Source organism: Oryza glaberrima, chromosome 3 (genome assembly GCF_000147395.1).
Source record: "Oryza glaberrima chromosome 3, OglaRS2, whole genome shotgun sequence".
NCBI classification, from domain to species: Eukaryota; Viridiplantae; Streptophyta; class Magnoliopsida; order Poales; family Poaceae; genus Oryza; species Oryza glaberrima.
Window position 1 is genome coordinate 16,775,264 of NC_068328.1, and position 23,944 is coordinate 16,799,207.

General features: G+C 43.7%; 2 protein-coding genes and 1 long non-coding RNA gene across 4 annotated transcripts; 2 read left to right on the top strand and 1 right to left on the bottom strand.

Annotated features, from left to right (window-relative positions):
- Positions 1-3,348: 3,348 nt before the first annotated feature.
- On the top strand, positions 3,349-7,629 carry LOC127768783 (nuclear transport factor 2-like). The gene is made up of 10 exons (XM_052294429.1): positions 3,349-3,516; positions 4,735-4,784; positions 4,867-5,004; positions 5,083-5,380; positions 5,463-5,695; positions 5,838-6,009; positions 6,093-6,214; positions 6,282-6,347; positions 6,555-6,618; positions 7,033-7,629. Exons 2-10 carry the CDS (start codon positions 4,737-4,739, stop codon positions 7,356-7,358), a joined length of 1,467 nt encoding a protein of 488 aa, XP_052150389.1. The 5' UTR covers positions 3,349-3,516; positions 4,735-4,736; the 3' UTR covers positions 7,359-7,629.
- Positions 7,630-18,067: 10,438 nt separating this feature from the next.
- Positions 18,068-21,407, top strand: LOC127767482 (ninja-family protein Os03g0419100). The gene is made up of 2 exons (XM_052292834.1): positions 18,068-19,028; positions 20,822-21,407. Exons 1-2 carry the CDS (start codon positions 18,530-18,532, stop codon positions 21,244-21,246), a joined length of 924 nt encoding a protein of 307 aa, XP_052148794.1. The 5' UTR covers positions 18,068-18,529; the 3' UTR covers positions 21,247-21,407.
- LOC127767483 (uncharacterized) lies at positions 21,238-23,643 on the bottom strand. 2 transcript variants are annotated; one of them, XR_008016473.1, is made up of 4 exons: positions 23,517-23,643; positions 23,291-23,427; positions 22,848-23,141; positions 21,238-22,270 (listed from the first exon to the last, which is right to left on the bottom strand). It is a non-coding gene; the product is annotated as an uncharacterized LOC127767483 (long non-coding RNA). The 2 variants fall into 2 exon arrangements; XR_008016472.1 differs by having other exon boundaries at positions 22,848-23,159.
- Positions 23,644-23,944: the final 301 nt, after the last annotated feature.

The window sequence follows — 23,944 nt, forward strand, 5'->3', positions numbered from 1 at the left end:
GGGCTTGATGGGAAATAATCATTGGCTTTCATGAAGTCTTATTTTTGAGAGACAATTGATAGAAATCCCAAGCTGCTCATAAATTCAACCTTCTTAAAAGTTTCTGTTACCTAGGTCAAGTTATTTACTTGTGTAAATGATGTATTATCAGCATCACAAACAGACCACACAAATCTATTTCTCCAATTCTTTTTTTTAAAAAAAAACCTCTAATAGAATTTAAGGGATAAAAGTATTCTCCCCGGCAACCTAATTTAACTTTTAAAAGAGGTGGACATAAAAGAAACTTCCAAATAAATCCATTCTCTTTTCGCACTCCAGTGTATGACCCCTTCTTCTCCTGACGTGCACGACCTTAATGGTTGGGAGCTGAAATCTCGCTCTTCACAAGTAGGGATAAATATTTTCGGAAGTTTGTTTAGGGCTAATGTTGAAGACTATTTTTTTTTCTTAAACAAAAACCTAAAAATTTAATGATTTGGAGTAGTATAGCTGATCTCACGAGTATATTTCCCAAACTTAGGGGCCTGTTTGGATGCCCACCTCACTTTGCCACAATTTTGTGTCAAAGGTGTGGCAAAATGTAAATTGTGGCTCCAAAATTGATGACCACACTTGTGGCAAACTTTGATTAAGAAAAAGGTCTATAACTAGTGGGATCAAAAGAGAAGAAAGTGCGGCATGCTAAAATTGTAGAAACAAACCAAACCTAGCTATATTTGATCAAATTAACCTACCTCAAGTGTAGCAACATGTGGCACCAACCAAACAGGCCTTAAATCCCAGTCGGACGTACATGAAAATCAACCACCCGCCCCACCTCATGGCACGATTGAGGAGATCAACCACCGGATCGGTGGCCCCACTGTCTTAGCTAAACCACAGCCCCACGCATTAGTGGGTGAGAGATGATTACCGCCTTTGGGTAAAGGAAAGCCAGTCATAGTATTAAACCCTGAGTGCCATATTAGCTCATTCACAGTGCGTCCTACTCATTTGAGGAGCTTCGGAGTGCCACGTAGGTTTAGGTTACAGATCTAAAATCTTGATTCTTCATATCTTTCACAATGCACCTAGGTGGCATTCAGCCCCAACATGCCAACTAGGAGATCCTTTCCACGTCTGTATCTGTCATGCCCCAAGTATGCTCCTCGTGCAAAGCAAACGAGAATGGGCCAGACGAGCCCCCAGTCAAAGCCACTCACATTGTAAGAATAGTTTCTTATACGTTCTTCAGCTTATGTGGCACATAGCTTTTTCATGAGTCTCCTCATACATGGTAGCAACACTGCTCTTTCCCTGCAAAGTGGCTTTAGAAGTGGCTTCAATTTTATAGTTTAGCCCCTATTATTTTTGTAGTTCTCATTTTATTTTTCAATTTATGTGGAGGTCCAAAATTTACACCGAACACCCTAAAATCTAGAAAAAAAATTATAATACCCCCCTCTCCTTTCTCCCTTATCCTTTCCCTACTTTGGCCTCCTCCTTCGGCTACCCTGCCGCATCCCTCTCTCCTTACCACCCACTATCGGCACCCCTCTCCCCCTTCACCACTTTCCCTCCCCCCCCAACCGTTGCCCGTTGATGTGGCTCTCCCTCCACCTTCCTCGTCGGGGCGCCGTCGGAAATTGAGCGACAGAATGGCGGATCGAAGCGACAACGAGCTCGGCACCGTGTGCGTGCGTGGATGGCAAGGAGCTCGAGACAGATCTAGCAACGTTGGCGTGTCCGTCTCGTCGGCGCGACCGGGCAGAGAGGCGGCCAAAGCAGCGACTGTGCCGCCGAGCGGATTGACGGCGGGGCTTGCTGGATCCAGCCTCAGGCGGCAGTGGCGGCTTGCTGGATCTCCCCTCTCTCCCATGGGATGAGCTCAACGATGACACGGAGGCTAGGAAAAACGACAAAGTGCTCACTCACTCATGCACGCGGGAGTGAGAGGGCGAGGGCGAGCGCGGTAGGACGATGAAACGAGGTCACGACCTCCACAACACACCGCTCGCCCCTGGATTAGACCGAGGAACGAGTGACCAAAGTTGGACGCTTGGACTTCAGCTCGGTTTGGCAGAAGCTAAAGGCTGTGTTTAGATTCAAAATTTTTTCTTCAAACTTCCAACTTTTTCGTCACGTCAAATGTTTGGACACATGTATGGAGCATTAAATGTGGACGGAAAAAAAACCAATTGCACCGTTTGCATGTAAAATCGCAAGATGAATCTTTTGCCTAATTACGTCATGATTTGACAATGTGATGCTACAGTAAACATTTACTAATGATGGATTAATTAGGCTTAATAAATTCATCTCGCAGTTTACATACGGAATCTATAATTTGTTTTGGGGGTTTTAACTATTTGCCACTCTTCCAGAGTGTCACTATCCATATGCCACTCTTCTAGATTTTTTTACACAAACACTACAAGAGATAGATTTTCTCCCTAATTAGTGTGCCATGTCAGCAGGGAAACTTGAAATGACCTTTTTGCTAGCAATCCAAGAAGCTTACTCCTAGGAAAAAGCTAGCTAACAAGCCCAAAATTCCTCTTTCAAAAAAACAAGCCCAAAATTGCTTCACCACTCAAGCTTTTCAACTGATTTTGCTATGTGATGTGTCCTGATGAACTTATGAAACGATGTATGGTTTGAAAAGCCTTTGACTCCTTTTGTTGTGATCCGATGTGTATGGCCTAATGAGCGTATGCCTTCTTATTTTGCTACAAACTACTTTATGGCCTGCATGTACGGCCTAGCATCTCTCAATGAACTTTTATAATATGAGGGATTACTTGTACGTGATGTCTTATTATGGCATTGTGAACATGTCAGGTTGGCAATATATATTGGAATATGGATGGTTCGGTTCTATATGAAAGTGGCTATGTTTAATCTATTATTATATTATGGTGAACTTGTTCAATGAATATTTGTTAACATATGTTTGTATGTAATCTCTCATAAAATATTATATGAAACCAGGGGCAAAAAGGATCATTTCAAGTCTCCATTGCTGACATGGCACACTAATTAGGGAGATAATCTCTCTCTTGTGGTGTTTGTGTAAAAAAATCTGGAAAAGTGACATATAGATAGTGGTACTCCGAAAGATTGACAAATAGTTAAAAACCTCTTTGTTTGTTATTAATCTATGTTTAATACGTTTTAACGTGTGTTAAAAAAATTTTGGGCATACGAACTAAACCCAGCGAAAACCTCTGTGAACTTCAGGTGGTAGGACGCGCGGACTTTAGGTAACGTGGCGTGGAATATTCCTTGGGGGGAACGACGAAGCCGAATGCCCACTAGACGGCCGCTGTGAATTGGAGTACCCCCTTAAAACCTCTCTCCCCTGCCGTTCCGTCCCGCAAAATAATTCGCGTAAACTATTATTCGCCGCCGGCCCCCGTGTCCATTCCTAGGGTTTCTTCCATCCCCACGCCGGCGGCGGCGTTGTCTCGCGGCGGCGCCGGCGGACTCCTCTCTGCTTCCTTCCCCGTTCCCGTTCCTCCCCCGCGCCGCAAGGTATGGCCGTGGCCCTCCCTCGGTGTTCCCTCCTATCTGTTTTGCGTTTGCGCGTGCCGATCTCCGTGGGGGGGACGGGGCTTGATCCGCCTCCCCCTCACTTCTTGTCGGCGTGGCCTCTTCACCCTCTCGTGGAGATACGTTTTTTCGTGGCGGCGTTGCTGCTGCTTTAGGTTTATGATGATGATGCGCGGGATGGTGCCATTGGTTTCCGTATGAGCCGTCGTAGGGCAGCCATTGGGATGGGATGAGATAGCTGTTTGGTACTTCAGCGTTTAGTTGGATCGTTCTGGGTGGGAAAATTTTCTGTTCTTTTTATTATTATTATTATTATTTGCGTGAAAGGAACCTGAGCGAACCTGTCATTGGATAGATTTGACTCACAGTGCAACACGAATTAGACGATTGATTTGTCTTGATTAAGCTCCTGCTGTTATGTTTGAGTGATTTTAAACTGAGCAATCAAATGTTGCAGCAGTGCCCATTTTGCTTGATGAGACCTTTACTATTAGTCAAAATATATTTCCGTTTATGTTTATACTTTTGTTATTTTAATTGTGCAATTGAGGGTTTCCTAGGCTGTTGGGTTCTTACTTAATCCTGCAAAGATTCCATGAGCATTGTTTATGGACTTTGTGTATGCAGGATGGGCCTGTTGGGTTGGGGACTAATGTTGCCACACATTTTTTATTCTTGCCACACTTTTGTGGCAAACAAAATTACAAGCTAAGCTTAGGCAAAGTTAGGTAAGAAAATAGAGTGTATGACATGTGGCTAAGAGTTAGGCAAAGTAAAGTTGTGGCAGGAATCAAACACTATCTACTAAAAGTGTGGCTTGTCTAAGGTTAGGTGTAGCAAATTTAGATGCCAACCAAACAGCCCCTTAGTATACTTTATTGCACTACTCTGGTTTTGGAATTCATTGGGAGAATTGGGTACTGTCATGGAGAAATTATTCTATTTAGAGTACTATTGACTACTCCTAAATTACAAGGTTTTTAGCTGTTATTTGTTATAGCTTTTGTTTGTTGATTCCCCAGGGTCGCATCTTATTAGTCATTCAAATTTATGCTAATCGCTGAATCATGGTGTTTTCGTACATTTATTAATGCAGCTTATCAGCACATATTTTGTCTGCAATTCTTTTTTTTTTGCACATGATAGTATATCTATCTATTTCTGTTATGACTAATAACTAATGTATACTTCTTTCTTCAGCTATGGCAGTGCAAGCTGGAACCCCAGCTACTCCTATAAGCCCCCAAGTGGTAGGCATTTTCTCTTGTCAACTGTCTGGTAGGCATTTGCAGAGGTAAAGTGTTGATGAAATGTGGTCTTTGTTCATTGCAGATTAGTGGTGCATTTGTTCAGCAATATTACCACATTCTACATGAGACACCAGATCAGGTCTATAAGTTCTATCAAGATGCAAGTATTGTTGGTCGGCCTGATTCTAATGGAGTCATGAAATATGTATCAACAACTGCTGTAAGTCCCCTTACATTCGGTTGCTATAATTGGTAACATTAGTACTTTTGCTAAATTCTATTGCTTGTTTTTGAGCAGAATATCAACAAAATAATCTTGTCTATGGACTTCAGCAACTACTTAACAGAGATAGAGACTGCAGATGCACAGTTATCTCACCAGGATGGTGTGCTCATTGTTGTTACTGGATCTTTGACATCTGAAGGCATATGCCGTAGATTTACACAGTCATTCTTCCTTGCACCACAAGAATCTGGTGGCTATGTTGTTCTCAATGATATTTTTAGATTTATAGTGGAAAGGCCACCAGTTGCAATAAGTCAAGTTAGTCAAGAAAATGAGAACAATCAGAACACTGCCACTCTTCCTGAAACTGGTACCTGATTGATTGTCTTCTCTTTTTAAGGAAAACTTCTTAATCTTCATTCCATGCACATTGACTTTTTCAACATTATTAGATCCTAATCCAGCGGGAGATGGTATGATCTCAGAGCCTGTGGCAGTGGAAAATAATGTTGCGGAGGGGGAAGTGACAAATTCCACGGTTGATGGCACTAGTATTGAAAATAATGCTACTGCTGCTGTCGAACCACCTGTACAAATGACGAAAGAGGAGCCCAGGAAGATCTCTGTTGCTGCTCCTCCCCCTCCAGCTCAGAAGGATGTAACGAAGAAGTCCTATGCGTCGATTGTGAGTTCTCTATTCTCCCTTCTTTCAACTAGTCTCCTTCTGCCTTGTTTGAAGCATATTTCTGAATGATTGGCTAATGATAACTGTGAATTCGTTGGTGAGTTCCTACTGATTACAGACCTTGACTATGATTGCATTACAGGTGAAGGTTATGAAGGAGGTGTCACTAACCCCAGTTGTCAAACCTAAGCCAGCTCCAAAACATGTGGTTAAGACTGTTGAAGCTTCGGAGAAACCTTCTGTTAAAAGTTCTCAAACTGTTGAAATCACTCCGAATGATAACAACAATGCTGAAAATAACACTTCTAATGATGGTTGGCTATAGCATTAGTTTAGTATATCCCATTGTTAACACCATTAGTAGAATAGCATTACTAACACTTCTTTTGCACTGTAGAGCAAGGTTACTCAGTTTTTGTGAAGAGTTTGCCTCACAATGTGACAGTCCAGACGGTTGAGGAAGAGTTCAAGAAATTTGGCGCTATCAAGCCAGGTGGCATCCAAGTTAGGAACAACAAGGTTAGTAATTGTTAGTTTTGACCCGAGTCATGTTATTTTTTTGACACTTTTTTACCATAATATGCAGATTGACCGGTTCTGCTTTGGTTTTATTGAGTTTGAGTCCCAGCAATCTATGCAGGCAGCAATTGAGGTTGGTCTTTTTCCAGACTGTTCCTCAATTTTCAGAACTGTTGTTAGAATTGCTAAATTGTTGTCATTGAATTGTGTTTTAACATTGGTTTGATTTTTGCCATGGCTCTTCTTTTGTGATCTCCTTAAAAGAAAATTGCTGAAAACTATTAAGACATGTATATTCCAGTGATTGTACTCACTGTATATGTATATGATTGTGATCTAGGCATCTCCGATTCATATGGGTGGGAAAGAAGTATTTGTTGAGGAGAAAAGAACCACTACCCGAGGTAAGCAAAAGCAAATCTTCCTGATCAGACTGACAACAGATGGATAATTTTTGCTCGTTTTGGAATGTGTTTGTAGGGTTCAATACACAAAAAAAATAAACCGTGATTCTGAACTGAATCAATGGCATTCGCTAGCTTTGTTTTGAACTCTTGCACCTGGTTTCCAATCTTAATTCTGTTCATCTTTTGCATTTCTTAGCTTATAGCAAAAGTGCACTTGTTTTGCAAAATTATATATGCCAGTGCCTTGTTGGTTTTTTGTGGTATGTTCTCCCTTTTGCTTATTATTTACTGTCTGGTTTGTTGAGTCATTTTGAATTTCGGCATGCTTTTTAGAAGTGTTCTTTCTATATGTAACTTCCATTTCGTATCAAGATATGTTTGGCTTTAGTTTAATCGTACTTCTTGCCTCAGTTGTGAATGGTGTTGTCATCACGCGTGGTGATAATGGGAATGCTGGTGGAGGCGGACGTTACCAATCTGGAAGGGGAGGCTACCGCGGTGATAATTTCAGGGGACGGGGTGGTGGCTATGCGAACAGCGGAAACTACCGTGGAGGTGATAACTTCAGCAGGAGGAACGACTTGAGAAATCGCAACGAGTTTTCAGGTCGTGGTCGAGGGCCACCGCCTGGGAATGGCTATCAGAACAACGGATTCCATCCAGCAAGGCCGTTCCAGAACGGAAATGGGAGGTTCACCCGAGTCAACGGCCCTAGGCAAACACCGGTTGCGGCATAGAGGAGGGCAATGATGAAGGGAAATTCACCGTAGCAGGAATTTCCTGAAGAGATTAAAAATTTTTAGTAGAGCATTGTTTCATAGACAATTTGGGATGGGCATCAAGATTCTTTTGCACCTTGTAACGGCTGCTACAAGGTGAGTTTTGGTGATTAATTGCCGTTGACTAACGTCCATTGGTTGGTGGTGTTCCAAAATTGTATTATCTGCCGATCAGAATTTGGTGAGATGGGATATATCCATAACGTCCATGCAGAGATTTATGCTACTAGTCGTATCTCTGTCATCGCCTCTTCCGCCGCTTGTTTCGCCAATCTGTCTATTCCACTTGCTATTTCTTTGTGAAAGCTTCCCTGCGAGAGGAATGTTTTTTGTTTTTATTCTCAGTTTGAGCCGAGCAATTTGCTTCCCAATCAAAAGCGATAGGACCAGAACTAGCCTGCTCTTTTTGCCCTCGGAAAGGAAATGCGAGACGGAGGAGCATAGCTTTGGCTGTGACTGTGAGACTTGATAGGGACAAAGCAACCTACACAGGAAATTTACCATCAAATTGCAGATTTGTGCTCCCCACGGCGCCGATCTCGCGGATCGCCAGCGAAAGAGACCTTTGCGGGCCGCGCGGCCCAGCCAGCCTACTTGTCAGATTGACCGGACGGCTGCCAATCCCCAACTTGCGCCTTTTCCTTCTTTTTTTTTTGGTTTGACGGGACGTGACGCGCGACGGTGACACTGGTAATCAATCAGGGTGGAATGATGGAGAAGTTAATCATTTTTATTTTCCGCCCAGTGCAGTGCGGTGCGGTGCGTGTTATCGTGTGTCATCCATCCATTCCTATCGCATGTCGCCTGGCTTTTGTAAACGTGATCTTGCTTGTTTTGCTTTTGGGACTGTAGTGTGTGGATAACATTCTCAAACGTATCCTGCAAGGGATGAAAAAGAGGATACCCCCATAATATTGGCTGCGGATTGCCAACCTACTTTCAGGTAGGAGAAAAGTCGCATATAGGCTGCGACTTGGGCCCGTTTAAATTTAATGCAGATGATGATTAAGTAGCGTACCATAAAAATATCATTAGTGTAAGATTAATTAAGCGTTAACTATTTTAAACTTTAAAATAGATTTATCTGATATTTTAAAGTAACTTTTAATAGAAAGTTTATTAAGCATTTACTATTTTAAACTTAAGAATGGATTTATTTGATATTTTAAAACAACTTTTATATAGAAAGTTTTTGCATGATATAAAGTGGTATTGTTAATGGACGTGACTACATAGAGACCGTGCGTATTGTCTTAATCAGAGACCTTACTCTCAGGTCTGGTTGCATTGCGTACTATACCTAATAATACATGTATCTTTTTATTCTTATAGATTTTTCTTTTAAATTACTTATCCGATCTATAATCCGATTACACCATTTGTGTTCGTTGCAATTAAATCTTTACAACAAGATCTTACATGATTATATTTTTATTAAAAAAATATCTATGTTATAAATTACTTTTATTCATATGTAAGTTACTTTTATCATATATATGAATTACTTTTAGATTTTATTAAATTACTTCTTATACATTAATAGTGTTTTGAGTTGTTTGATTTATTATCATTTTTAGTCAATTCCATAATTTGTGCTAATTAAATTTAATTTTTAGATAGCCTTATGTTTTTACCCCCACAACGGATTTACTTCTAATGTCGTGACAAGTTACTTTCATTTTGTTTTAAGTTACTTATATAATATATGTAAATTATTTAGGTTTTATTGAATTTACTTTTATATGTCTAAGAAGTAATTTAATAAAATCTAAAAGTAATTTAGATATATTATAAAAGTAATTTATACTCTCTCCATCTACTTTTGATAAGCATATTTCCAAATCTGAAAAATTTATTTTTGATAGGCATATTTCAATCCAACAACTTATCATCTTAATGGCTTTCTTGGATTTAATGCGTGACTCTCCATTCTTCCACATAAAATTGGCTACATGGGCATCGAGAAATGTAAATATTAATAAATCGCTTGTTTACGAGGAATGACTAGTAGCATATTTAAATGAATGATAACTAGAATCACTTATCATTAGTCTGTGTGTCAAGATGAAATATGACTATCAAAAATAGATGGAGGGAGTATTTTTTTTTATAAAAATATAATCATGTGAGATCTTGTTATAAAGATTGAATTGTTATGAACACAACGGTGTAATCCGATCGTAAATCCAATGAGTAATTTAAGAGAAAATTTTATTTGAAATATAGGTGATAGAAATATATTTCTATAATTACATGTTGGACTAGTAGGATCGCTATGCGTCGCTAGATAGGGAAAAATCGAGAGCGCGCACGATTTAGATTTTGCAATTGTTAATTGCTAAATTTTGAAATTTTTGATTAAAAAAAGTTGGAACCTCTGAAAAAAATACGTTATCATATTTGTTTCAATTTGTATTCAATAATAATAATATTTGATTATTTTTGTTTCCGTAATTTCTGGTTTTAGAAAAAAATATGAAAACAAAAATAGTAGTAATGGTTTCCGTCCGTTTTCATCGAGTTACAATGGTTGATACTTGATGGAACTTGTGAGCCTGTGACTGTTGCGGCCTGTGGATGAAGGACCCCCCCGCAAAGAAGAGTCCCAGCCGTCCATCTCTATCACACGACCAAGCAGCACTGCATGTCACGTGGCCGAGGCAAGTGGAGGCAGCCACCCACACACCGTCGCGTCGCGGTGGCGGTCGCAGCTGCGTCTGAGCTGTCGCGGGGCCCGCCCGCCCACCCGCTCCCTCTCCCACCCTGCAGCACACGTGGCAGCCAGGCCAGCCACCGCACGGAAAGACCGGCCCCACCTCTTCGCGTGGGCCCTGGCCGTGGTGGGCCCCACCTCTTCGCCAGGCAAACGGGCAAGTTGCGCCACTTGTGATAGGCACTGGTACGTTATGGGATGGATACAGTATAGATGGATGGACAGTTGCGGTTGCTTTGCAGCTGGTGCAATGCAACGCAAAACTGGCCGTCGCTGTCTCTCACTGTGTAGATCTGGCTCGCCTCCCTCCCTCCCCGGCTTGCACAGGAGACCCGAGCCGAGAGCTCTGGTTTTCGTGTGCTTAATTTGCTGGTCAAAAAATTTCCGTACGTCGAGTGGCCAATAAGTTTGCGCTATCGAATGCTTTCCATTTGGTTTTGCTCCTAAACTTGCGTAGGTTTACGGGCCTGTTTGGATAGGTGCCACAGTTTAACGCGTCTCAAGTTCGGTGTGCCATATATAGTTAGTATATGTTTGTTTGCTTACCGTACATTAGCCTATCACAAGAAATTAGTTGCTCATGAACTACTTTGCCACAAGTTTCTTATCCTAAGTTGTGGCTCTCAAATTGTTCGTCAAACTTATGGCACAGGCTAGCTTGTGGCTTGGCAAGTAGAAGTAGTCATCCAAACAAGCCCCGTCTCCCCCCTCTCATCAGCAGTTAAGCTAAGGTCTCATTTGACACAGTCCAGCTCTCAACTCTAACTTACTTGGAGTCAGAGCTGGGCCAAACAATCTAGATCCTCCTTTTTAGGAACGGAGTTGGCAGAGCTGCTCCACAGAATTGTACTACAGGGGTGGAACTGGGTTTTTGCTGCTCCACAGCTCCACTCCACCCTAAAAGACCCACTACCCTTTAATTTTCTAGTGTACTAGAAAAAATACCCGTGCGTTGTAACGGCTGAAGGTTATTTAATCTTATTATTGCTATACGATTTAGTTAAGATGAAATTCACTGTTAGAATTCACTTGGATATATATTTTTTTAGAAAATCATGAGCTGCAATAAAAAAAATCAGATATCTCAAATTAGCATGCGAGTTTTTTAAAGAAATATCTTATACAACTCCTTCTGTATTTTAAAATCCGACTCAAATATGAATCTGTATTTCCAAAATCGAACAAACTTAAAACCGACTCATACACGGATAACATACCAAAGTATCGGCAAAAACATCTTCAATTTTTATAAATTTACACCAAAATACCATTAAACTACCCCCTCCTACCTCACCCCTCCCGTTCTCTCTCCTCCTTCGTCTTCCTCGGTAAACACTGACGGCCGGTGGCGGCGGCGTCGGCGTCAGCAGCAGCAGGCGGGTGGCGCGCAGCAAGGGCCATCGGCGGCAGGCGGCGCGCGGCGAGGGCCATCGGCGGCAGGTGGCGGCGAGGGTCGACGTGCGTGCGGTGGCGGCGGTGGCGGCCGACGAGAAGACCGTTGGCTGCGGGGCAGGCGGCGGTGCATGGCCTGAGCGGCAGCGGCCGCGGCGGGGCGGCAGCGGCGCGGGGTCGATGGCGCGCGCGTGCTGTGGCGGTGGCGGCGGCGACCGACGAGCAGACCGCCATCGGCCGGGCGGGTGGCGGCATCGGCGGCGCATGACGCCTACCAGGTGTTCGACAAAATGCCAACAAGAGAGGTGGTGGAGTGGAGCTAACCAATATATCCAAACACTTTCTATTCCACTTCAGCTCCTATAGGAGCAAGCTCTAACTGGAGTTAGAGTTGTAGTTTGGAGCCCTTCCAAACGGGGCCTAATTTTCCAGCAAATATTTGGGCGGTTCGTAGGCAAACCCATGCGGTGATGGAATTATAGTAGAGCCAACGTTTATCGATCTCACTTCAACTAATTAAACGTACCACTTACATGTCCCTTAATAATGATAGCAATGAACATTGTGATAAAGTTAATAAAAAGAGAGACCATGATATTGTATAAATTAAAATACCCTACCCAAAAATCAATGATTTCACAATCCATCAAAAATTCGGATAGAAAAACTGAAATCACGTAAAACCCCATTCATTTGTATTCGTCTAAATCCTGTTGTAACTCATGTGCATGACACTAGTTGAAGAAAAATAGAAAGACATGATGCAGTGCAGATATTTGCATATACTTATGTATATCTTTCAACTTTTATGCAACATTTTCTACCAATTAAAGTAGGCATGCTTGTTTTATCACTTATTCTTAATGAAATCTAATGAAAATAACATTTTCCCCTTGTCTTCAGCTGTGTCGAGATAATTTTTACGTTTGTGATAGTCGGGGTGTTCTACTTATATCCCCAATCAATCTTCATAATTTCTTCTCAATCTTTACCTTATCTATAGCCTATACAATTAACATGTTGTGCTCTTTATTTTTTCAATATGTAAAATACATTTACAATAAGAAATAATCCATGAAATGCCATTGATAAGCATCCAAATCCTAGAAATACCATCGATAAGTGTGAGTTCCAAGAAATGCCATTGTATAAACGACTTTGTCCCAAAAATGCCATCGCCGTTAGGGTTCCGTCCACTCCGTGCCGTTAAGTTCTATAGGATGAACAATGTATTTAACGGCGCAAAATGGATGGAACCCTAACGGCGATGGCATTTTTGGGACAAAATCGTTTGTACGATGGCATTTCTTGGAACTCACACTTGTCGATGGCATTTCTGGGACTTGGACGCTTGTCAATGGCATTTCTTGGATTATCTCTTAGAATAATGCTTATGTGCATGCTCAACACGAAACAATTCATTGGACACCCACATCACGCATAGCTAGGGATGCAAGCGGCGCGGGTAAGCGGGTTTTTTAGCCCGCTTATCTCACTTCTAGTTCATTTTTCTTTCTAAATTTTATACTACCATGTGGGAAATAAACTACTAAGCGGGTTTTTATGCGGGTAGCAGGACTACCCACTTGCATCCCTACGCATAGCCCCATTGTTTAGTTTGGCGGTCCAAATGCTAGTTGGTAAGGACGACAAGTTCATGGTGGCTTCAAGCATGTCTTTGGAGATGATGCCCAAGTTCAGATACTCCTTCAACCCTCTGCGGGAAGAAGCAATTTCTCATCATCTACAACGTCGATCTCTATCAGGACCATCTTCATCTCACATAGATCCTGTCGGAGGGTGAACTCCTCTACCAGGGAACCGTGAGGCCCCCCTTTTTTTGGTTCAGCCGGGGGCAGCAGGTGAGATTCGAGGGCTTGGTGAGTGAAACTGTGTGATCTCGAGAGAGTTAGGCCCCTCCAAGACGATGAGACAAAAGGAGTTTATACAAGTTCGGGCCACTGAGAAGCGTAATACCCTACTCCTGTGCTATGTTGATTGTGGGAGAAATTACAAGATCTCCTTGTTGGAGTAGAAGGCGTTGATCATGAGGGGCAGAAGCTGCTCTAGAGTCTTAAATGGCTCATCCTCCTTCCTTCCATCCATCGATCGATCTCTCTTGGTCGATCCGTCCCCCTCCTACGTAGGCCTGGACCTTCTTTTATACCTTAAGGGGTTACCACATGGGCCCAACAACCTAACTTAGTGGAGAAGTATTACAATCTTTGCATTAAATGCATGTCTTGTCTCTTGACATGGGAAGCCAAGCGCACGTCGTCTTGATGATGGGCCAGTCAAATCTTGCCGCCTGACACGGGGGTTGCCCCTGTCAGTCGCCATTTAAGGGACGAAGACTTCTGGGCTCCTGTTTGACTAGAGCTAGCTGCTACGGAAGAGCCAGCATAGGGGGCCCCGGGCGTCGACGACGACCAGAGCTCGACGCAAGGCTAGGATAGAGCTAGGAATCGCAGCCTCCACGCTTTTAGCAAAAAGTCGTTTGAATGGATGAAGTGAATACAAACTTTTTGTTACCAACGGGGGCAAACGAGCGTGTGGCACGTCGGTACCACGGGACCGCGAGAAAGAGATGGGTCAGAGATAAATATAAGCCATAATAACTTTGCTGATAAGCATGAACAAAGTAGATATAAGCATAAAGGAAGTATTACAAATGCTATGCTCAAAAAGAGCCCCCGGCCAACGCTGAGCTTTCCCAGAGAGGTCGGCTTTGGTCCGGGTATTGTAATACCTCCTTTGTTACCTTTGTTTATCCTTGTTTGTACGTCACGACCTTTCAAACCTTTCGCTCGAAGAGGGCTCCCCATCCTGGGCTCTGAACCCTTTAGGGAAACCTGCGACCACTTAGCAAACGAGGTCAAGTTCCCACGAGCCTGCGCCCCCATGCTACACATTTTGTTCGCTCTTTCCTTTCGGTGTCCTCCTTTCAGTCTCTTTTCCTTCTACATGGACGATTACTTTCGCACGAGTATGAGAGCCGAAAAACTCTAGAGCCAGCAATCCCCATCCACAGTTGAGCCGGGCTAGGCTCCATAGCCATCCGGCGAGACCAAAGCCAGCCGCTATGGAAGAGCCAACACAGGGGGTCCCGGGCTTCGACGGCACCCGGGGCTCAACTTAAGGCTAGGATAAGGCTAGAAAAGTTAGCCCCCACACTTAGCGAAGAATTGTTCATGTAGATGGGAGAGAGGTTAGGCTCTTACCACCGAGGGAGCAAACAAATGCGCAACACGCGAGCGTCGCAGGGCCATGAGAATAGAATGGGGGGAAATTAAATATAAGATTTCAAGCTGATGAATTGAAAATTTGAAAATACTTGAAACTTGAAAGGATGATTAATGCTTGAAAGATGGATGCCTTTATGCATGGATTGTGGTGGCGACAGGGTCTCCTCTTTGGCAACCAGCCTACAAGATCTGAGCGCAGAACACCAGCAACTAAGAAAGGACTCTTCCGCTGGAGGGGACTTGTCAGTTACACAGTCATGCCAGAGCACGGTGTAAGCCTGACTTCCCATCTTAGCGAGCGTGCGACTTGTGGTTGGTGCCAGGTGACCCTGTGCACTATGTGCTTTTGGTAGGTTTTCAAACGCTTGATACCTACCTGCAAGAGTCTTCTCAGGAGTGGACCGAGGCGGGCAGCAGGTTCATGAGCCAACCCCGCGCTTGGCCCCTGAGGGCCATGGGGAAGAAGCTCGCCATGACCTGGTCATCACCCCCCGCCGCCTCTATGATCGTCGTGCAGATCTGGAGGGACTTAGAGGGGTTGACGCCGCCGTCGTACTTCTTGGTGAGGCTAGGCCGGAACTTTGGGGGCCATCGGGCATTCTGAAGACTCGCCACAAAGGACTGGCCGCTAGCCTTTTTCGGTGAGGATGTGGGGGGCCTAGCCCCCTGCCTAGGGTGGCGCGGCTCTCCTGAGGAGGCTACGCCTTCCCCTGCATTAGCGGCGCGACGCTCATCACGCCGGCGATCGAAATAACCTCAAAAATCACGAACGCGCCCCCTACCTGGCGCGCCAGATGTCGGAGGTGAACTCCTCCACCAGGGAACCGTGAGGCCCCTCTTTTTTTGGTTCAGCCGGGGGCAGTGGGTGAGTGAAACTATGTGATCTCGAGGGAGTTAGGCCCCTCCAAGACGATGAGACAAAAGGAGTTTATATAGGTTCGGGCCGCTGAGAAGCGTAATACCCTACTCCTGTGCTATGCTGATTGTGGGAGAAATTACAAGATCTTCTTGTTGGAGTAGAAGGCGTTGATCATGAGGGGCAGAAGCTGCTCTAGAGTCTTAAATGGCTCATCCTCCCTTCCATCCGTCGATCGATCTCTCTTGATCGATCCGTCCCCCCCCTACGTAGGCCTGGACCTCCTTTTATACCTTAAGGGGTTACCACATGGGCCCAACAATCTAACTTAGTGGAGAAGTATTACAATCTTTGCATTAAATGCATGTCTTGTCTCTTGACTTGGGAAGACAAGCGTATGTCGTCTTGATGGGGCCCGTCAAATCTTGCCGCCTGACACGAGGGTTGCCCCTATCAGTCGCCATTTAAGGGACGAAGACTTTTGGGCTCCTGTTTGACCAGAGCTGATAAACCGACTCCGGCTATGATGAGAGACTAAAAAGCCTCTCATTATGATGTGACGGGATAGAGCACGCCGCACGCCGCTTGGCATACTGACAGGGTGGGGGTACACAGCCGCCGTCGCATCGGTCATTCGACCGGTAACGGACCGGTCACAGATCGGTTGAGTGCACTGCACATCGCATTAATGCGGCGTGGCGCAACTGCTCAGGTCGCCATAAATGCGGGTAGGTGGGCGCCTGACCCACCGCACGTGGTGACCCAGAGAGGGGGTCGGGGGAGCCCAATCCCTAGTCACAGAAGGGGGCGGCCACTGCCCTACCTCGGGCCCGATCCCCCCTCGGGGGAGGGCCACGTGGCGCCTGGGGCAGCCTCCTCCCTCTAGTCTTGATCGGGACAGGCCTGACCCCCAAGCGTTGAGGGGGCAACTGCCACTCCACCCCGAGCGCCACCCCCTCGGGGAAGTGCCACGTGGGTCTGGGGGCAGCCTCCTCCCTCCAAACTCGGTACCCTATGCTGGGAGGGGGCGGCCGCCGCTCCACCCTCCTTAGGGGACGCCACGTGGGTTTGGGGGCGGCCTCCTCCCTTTAAACATGATACCCCGGGCCCATATCACCGACAGATCCGACTCAATTTAAACAAACTCTATCTGATGTCTCAAGGGAGGACTTAATATGTTTTTGTGTTTTTTTTTGGGTGTGTTTTGATCAACTGTTGAAATTTGATATTTCATGTGCAAGCTAGGAGCAAATAGTTCAACTGAGATTTTTGTCTATGTTTCACATGTTTTTCTTTTCATGTTTCAGTATTTGAAACTCAATGTTTCATATGTGGAAGCATAATGTTTCAACTTAGATTTGAAAATTTTTCACTTTTTTTATTTATGTTGTACTCCATGTCTAAAGATGTTTCAGTGTCTGGATTTTTTTTATTTCAAAATACTTCAATGTCTAGACTTTTTATTTCACGATATATAACGGGAACATTTCAAGTACTTGTTTCACGCTCATTCGTCAGATTGTTGCACGCTTTTAATAATACATTTTTTTTAAAAAAATACTTCTTCTACTGTACACACCATTTGTTTTAAGATATTTTAAGTTTATTTTTAAAAGCATTTGATTTATCGATATAATCAAGTAGATAATATGCAAAAATGATCCACTCAATAATCTAACTCAAACACGGTCTTAATCACCACATCATGAAGGACACCTGCATAGAGAAGATTTGGAGATTGCATACTCCACTACAGAAGCAATAGGTTGAGATGCCATAATGGACAATATGGCACATTCATCCGTATCTTTCTTCACAATATTTTTTGGACATAGAATATATAGATGGTTTAATAAACAATAAAAATGAAATTGAGTGTAGAGGATCGAGGATCGGCACTAAAATGAATATGTTAGATAAATCTCTTTACCACGTAACCTCACTTCTCACTAGTATTCACATCGTAGATGCGTTATAAAACAACATTTTCCATACTACCCATACTGTTAAATAGCAGTCTAGCTAAAACAAGGCAATGTCCCGTTTAAACGGAAAACGGTAAAAAAAAAACGTGCGCACCGAACAACCCCGTTTTCCGCTGCGGTGGCGACACGCGTTCGTCCCACCCGTACGGCGAGCTGCCTGAGCCAAGCTAAGCCACACCCCATCCGTCGGCTCGGCTCTGCTCGGCTAGGCTAGCCTCGTGCGGACCCAACACGTGTCGGCGCGGTGGACACGTGGGTCTCCCTCCACGCGGTCGCGGGCCATTAGGACACGCCTCCTTAAATTATCTACGCCCACTTGGGGGTAATTAACAGCTAATGGCTTGATTATTTAGCGAGTCATCAGTAGGTTAAAAGAAAACCCTTTCTGGTGATTACTAATGGCGGAACAGGAGCGAGAGAGATTATTAGACGGACACGTCGTCCCCTCCCCCCCCCCCCCCCCCCCCCCCCCCCCGCCCACCAATCGCATCCACGCACGCCGCCCACGCTGCGGCCTCTGCGGGCGGAGAGGCAGAGATCTGAATGATTGCTTGCCTGCTTGCTTCTTATCTTTCCTCTGCCGCTTTCGTCCAATCCGCTGGCCGTGCAGCGAATCCGCGCATTTTTTTCTTTTTCCTTTCTGGTGATGGGAGTTGTTTTAGTTCTTTGATTTCCGCCGTGGATTCGCCGCTGATTCTTGGGAGGATTGGATTTGGCGGCCATGTGGTTTGGTCTTGTTTGAGCGAGCACAGTTTGGTGCAGGTGCAGGGAGGGAGTTCGTCGTGTTTATTTTTTTTTTTGGGGGCGAATTCTTGATTGTTTTGGGGGGCTTCTTCTTCTTGCTTGGAGGAGCATGCAAGAGGAATAGCATCCTTGGAGGGATTTTTTTTTCTTTTGTTGGAGAGGTGAGATTGTTAGGCGGTGGTGGTGGTTCGGCCATGGCGTCGAGGGACTTCTTGGGCGTGTTCGGCGGCGGTGGCGGCGAGAGGAGGGCGGCGAATGGGTCCGGGAGCGCGGTGGGCGGCGAGTCGGACGAGATCGAGCTGAGCCTGGGGCTGTCGCTGGGCGGCCGCTTCGGCACCGACATGTCCCCGGACGCCAAGCGCGCGCGGCTGGCGCGGTCATCGTCCATCGCGTCCGTCTGCTCCGTGTCCGCCGCCGACGGCGACCCCTCCCCCGCGGCGCCGCTGCCGCTGCTGCGCACCAGCTCGCTGCCCACGGAGACCGAGGAGGAGCGGTGGCGCCGCAGGGAGATGCAGAACCGCCGCCGCCTGGAGGCCCGGCGGAAGCGGCTCGAGCGGAGGATCTCCGTCGGGTCGTCGTCGGTCCCGAACAAGCCCGGCAGGGAGGACGGCGGCGACGGCGCCGTTAACAGGTTGCAGCTGAGGAGGTCAATCGGGTCGCAGGGGAGCAGCTCGGCCAACCCGCAGGATCAAGGTATAAGCAGTAATTTGATTAATTTCAGCATGTTCAATTGTTCATACTCTTGTATAAGCAGTAATTTGATTTCAGCATGTTCAATTGTTCATACTCTTGTATTTCTATGCCTTTTAATTAACTATTGTGCTTGAGATGCATCGCAAAAAGGTTTATCGTTGTGAGATTCTAACCTGCCAAGTTTTAGAATCGAAAATTGTTTCTATTTGTTAATCCAATATTGTTGGTTAGATTCAGGCTGTGTATATATGGTTGGGAAATTTCACTAAAACTTGAATATAACTAGACTTAGGCAGACTTGTATTTGAAATTCGGTAAATGCCGCCGGAGGTTCGCTTGCCTAAATGGTAGGCTAAGATGTAGTACGCCGGCAAAAGTTGGCACTAGACGAAACAGACCAGATTAACAGTGCATTTTAGGTCATGACTCATGACTAGGATGATTGTCTCCTTCTACGTGTGCATGTGTTTTGGCGCGCAAATCTATTGATTTTTGATATTATTATCTCCTACGTGTGCATGGTTTTTTGGCGCGCAAAACTATTGATTTTCAAAGTCCTGACGTGCGGACATATATAGAAGTATATGGGATTGTGATCCACTTACATGTGCTGTTCAGTGTTCACTATCAGGTATACTTACTGTTTTGGCTCACAAAATGATTGCTCTTCCTGTTGAAATGTGTTCAAAGATCTAAAAGTATATGGGATGCTATCGACTTACATCTTCTGTTGTCATCATGTTTTTGTCTAATGGAAAATTTTAATTTGATTAGTGGATGAATCTAAAGGCTGTGCATGCTTGTCAAATCAGAATGAAATTTATCTTTGTTGTTGGCTTGAATCTTAATCATGTTAATGTTTTTCACGTACAGTATGATGCAATTTTTGGTTCGCTAGTATGTAACTATGATCATGTGCCATAATTTGACTTTAGGTGTGGTAAATGTTTTCTATGTTTAGAATGATGCTTTCAACCCTTTCAACTAGCCATATTTTCTTGAACAGGCTTTATTACCAATACTTTTAAAAAAAGAAACTTCTGAACTACTCCAATGTTCTATTTAGGTATGGTTAGGTGCAGGGATTTAGACCAGGGAAAAACAGTTAGTGGAAATAACCATAATTCCAATTGACAACTTTTATGCCATTTGCTGACATGGCAGAAAAAGTGAGATTCTAATCAACTCTTCCTACTCTTCACCTTTTAATTGGTACCACTGAATTCAGGTTGTATTCGAAGTCAGAGTGTTGATGATCAAAAATTGTGTCTCTTGACAAGTTGTTAAAAAGAACTCGACAAGCAGTTTCACACTTTTCTAAGAGATGGCACTGGTACTTCATTTAATATTTTGAACTATAGAAGGTTCATGTTTATGTTAGTTCCACTAGAGCATACCTCAATGACAGCTTAAATACTGTTTATTAATATATTTTTTTTGGTTAGACTTTGAAGGGACCACATATAGCATTACCTAAATTTAGCACTTCTCTCCGAACTACATAAGGCTATTTTGCATCTAATGTGATAATCATGAACTCACTAGGTAACTTGTTATTACACTAAAAAAATGTTCACACATCACGCTTATGATTCATGTGTCCTGAAAGCATGCAAATATATATATTTGATATTTGATTCATCGTGATTGGTACTTGGAAGAATCTGTTGTGGCTAGTACAAAATTGTGTTATCAAAATGAGATGGTTGATAAAGTGAAAAATAAATTTGTGGTCAAATTTATGCTTGAGGCTGTACATCAAGGAAACTCAAAACTTTCAATGTTGTTCTCAGGTCCTGATGGAAGTGCAATCTGCCAATCCACGGAGGCGAGAAGCCCATCAACCTCTGATGATACCAACCAAAACAGTGCACTTCCTCCAACAGCATCAACTGGCAAGCCGCTAAACGGCACCGTGACACAGCAGTCCCCGTTGCGAACGCTTGGGTCCCTGACAATGCGGACGAGCAGCACTGGCGACATCGGGAAGATCATGATGGACATGCCAATGGTGTCTTCCAAGGTGGAAGGGCCCAATGGTAGGAAGATAGATGGCTTCCTGTACAAGTACAGGAAAGGTGAGGATGTGAGTATAATGTGTGTCTGCCATGGTAAATTCCATAGTCCTGCAGAGTTTGTGAAGCACGCTGGAGGGGGAGACGTCTCAAATCCGCTTAGGCATATCGTCGTCAATCCCTCGCCATCGGTGTTCTTGTAATCACAGCCTAGGGAGGTTTTTCTTCACATTCTTTACCTGTTGAAAACCTGTAACTTGTGTTTGTAACTTCTGATAAACACCCTGTTTCCGTGCGTGCAACGGAACGAGGGTCCAAGCAAATTTACCAAATTGTGAGAATAGCAGAGCATGTTCAGAAGAAATGTCATATGCATCTCGATTGATATGTTAATATCATTGTGCAGTTCGCGTTAGCCTCAATGAGCACGATGATAAAAACTGCTGTTTTTTCTTTCTTTCTTCTGCTCGGGCAGTCTAGCACTTTACGACTACCAATTTGTAGTTTCGCACAGGGGATGGCATTGTCCATGCGACCATGTCTAACAAGAAACAAATAGCAGAAGCCTGCCACTGCTATATCTCGCAGAGTGGCAACAAATTTGTTAGCCTGGTTGCACACAAGAAAACTATGAAGACAGATTACGAAATAACTATTAAACGACCGTAAATTGTCCACAAAATCATGACTAGCAAGGCTTTGTAATAGACGCCAAACTCTACGAAACTAGGTTACAAAGTGGGTATGCCAAAATTGTGACTAGGTTACAATGGATCTATAGTATTTGGACTACAATCAAGGCAGAAAAACTTGTTCTACTGTCATACACATTACATATCGATCCTGATGAGCTACTCTACCTAAGGACACTGGGTCAACCTTGAGCAACCTATACGAACTACATACAAATAGGGCTCATATAATGGTGATTTATTGCATTATATTATGAATTATTCCACCAATGCTCTGCACATGAGTGCCCGTTCAGAATGTGCATCACTGCTCATACTGACCACAAGTCAAACATGAAAAATCTGGCAATTATTAGCTCAACCAGATGGAACAGTGCAAGACAAAAGAAACTCAAACCTGCTATGGCTTCTGGAGAACCAAAGGACAGCAAAGGTAGCTAGGCGTTTAATGAAAGCAGCTGCTCTTATCATATCCTGCGGTTTGCCTTCTCAGAGAAGTGTCTTCAGAGCATCAGCCAATACTTCACCACAATCGCTGGATACAGACAAAAATCAGGTTTTGTTGTTAAGTTACCTGAAACCTTCGCTACTGCTATTTTAGACATAAAAACCATTCAATTTACCAAAAATGATCAGACATGAAAAACATTCCGAAATCACTTTGTTGATGGAAGACAAAGTGAATAGCCATAAGCCCTGAATTAAACATATTGTATTGGGCACTGCTGCCTCCACATTAACAGAATAGTGCTAACTCAAGACTATACAACTTTCTATTTTAAATCAATCAGCATTGGAGTACATGACAAAATGCATTGTCAGAAATCATCGTGTAATGTGAATATGTGAAATAACTGTATATAATTAGTTATTTGAGTATCGATAAGCATTTCAAGGGTAAAACAGTGAACAAGAAAACTAATCCAAGCAAAATATAATGGAAGAAGTTTTTGCTATGATGCTACCTATCGAAAAATCTTTCTTTAAGGGAGGAAAATGCAGTAACATCACAAGTTCTATAGAATCAATTGGAGGCAAGTCAACAAAAGAAAGAACACGAGGTCAAGAGCATATATTTCTTTTCACCAGACCCAAATCAATAGAATTCCAACCTGTCAGGCCGATACTCCAATATGTGGTTAAAAAGCTGCAGAAAGAAGTCTTCCAGGTCGACATTCAGAGCTTCAAGGTTGCTCCTCCCGACATTAAACACAATTATGCAGCATTGCAGATGTTGTGATGTAGACAGTGTATTATCATGTAGAATCTCACTGTGATGGTCGGTATACCCAGAAAGCTTCTTGAGACATGTGGTAAGTTCACCCATGAAATCCAAATCAATTAAATGTGAGAATTTTCCTAATCCCTCCATCTGGGGATACATTAATGGCCTTGCTCCTGAAGTCCTGATGATGATAATTAGACTGTCAGGACAGTAAGTCAGTAACTTCCAAAGTAAGTAAAAATTTATCATATTGAATAAACTCGGATCGTATAATGCCAATAATTAGTTGATTCTCACGAAACTTAAGTGTAAACTTTCAAACACACATACCTGGAATTTGAAGTATACATCCTATGCTTCAAAATACGAAGGTAAGTCTCAAAAAGAGCAGATAGTGTTTCTTTCTGTATACTTCTCCTAACCTTTCGATTAAGAGTAAAGAAGGCACCTCTAAGTTCAGCATCAACCTGTAGTAATAATAAAAACAACAATAAACAAACTTCTAATACAAACCAACATAGCCATCTCAAGAAAATTATGGAATACACAGTGTTACCTCTTCTCTAGCCTTTGGCTTTCTTTTTATCACTCACTGGCAATTGCTTTGGGACCAAAGCAAGGAGTTTGATACAGCTGTCTACTGAGCATGCACTAACATTAATATGTATCATAAGTAAAGGCTTATTTAAAAATGAGTTTCTCTGTGATGCAAAAAGGAGCATAAGGATACCAGCACTTTCGACTGAAACTTTGCATGAGGAGATTCAGTTTGAGCTTGCACATTTTGGAATTTACTGTCTCCCTTTTTGCTTTCAGAGATTGCTTTATGTTCTTTCTTTTGAGACACTGCGCGTAGCGCAGAGCCACAGATGGCATGGTGCAGCCGTTGTGCTCTCCGTGACCAGCGTTTGACTCTGGTCGGACGCGCTCACCCTCTTTCTTAATAAATTCGACATTGGGTCCTTCCCTAGTATCCAGCGTTTT

What these genes read in the sequence shown, in the direction of transcription:
- LOC127767482 (XM_052292834.1), top strand. Translation starts at nt 18,530, where the DNA reads ATGGCGTCGAGGGACTTCTTGGGCGTGTTCGGCGGCGGTGGCGGCGAG. An exon ending in GGCCAACCCGCAGGATCAAG is followed by an intron (nt 19,029 to 20,821) that starts GTATAAGCAGTA and finishes TGTTGTTCTCAG; the next exon opens with GTCCTGATGGAAGTGCAATC.
- LOC127768783 (XM_052294429.1), top strand. Translation starts at nt 4,737, where the DNA reads ATGGCAGTGCAAGCTGGAACCCCAGCTACTCCTATAAGCCCCCAAGTG. An exon ending in CTCCTATAAGCCCCCAAGTG is followed by an intron (nt 4,785 to 4,866) that starts GTAGGCATTTTC and finishes TGTTCATTGCAG; the next exon opens with ATTAGTGGTGCATTTGTTCA. An exon ending in TGCCACTCTTCCTGAAACTG is followed by an intron (nt 5,381 to 5,462) that starts GTACCTGATTGA and finishes CAACATTATTAG; the next exon opens with ATCCTAATCCAGCGGGAGAT.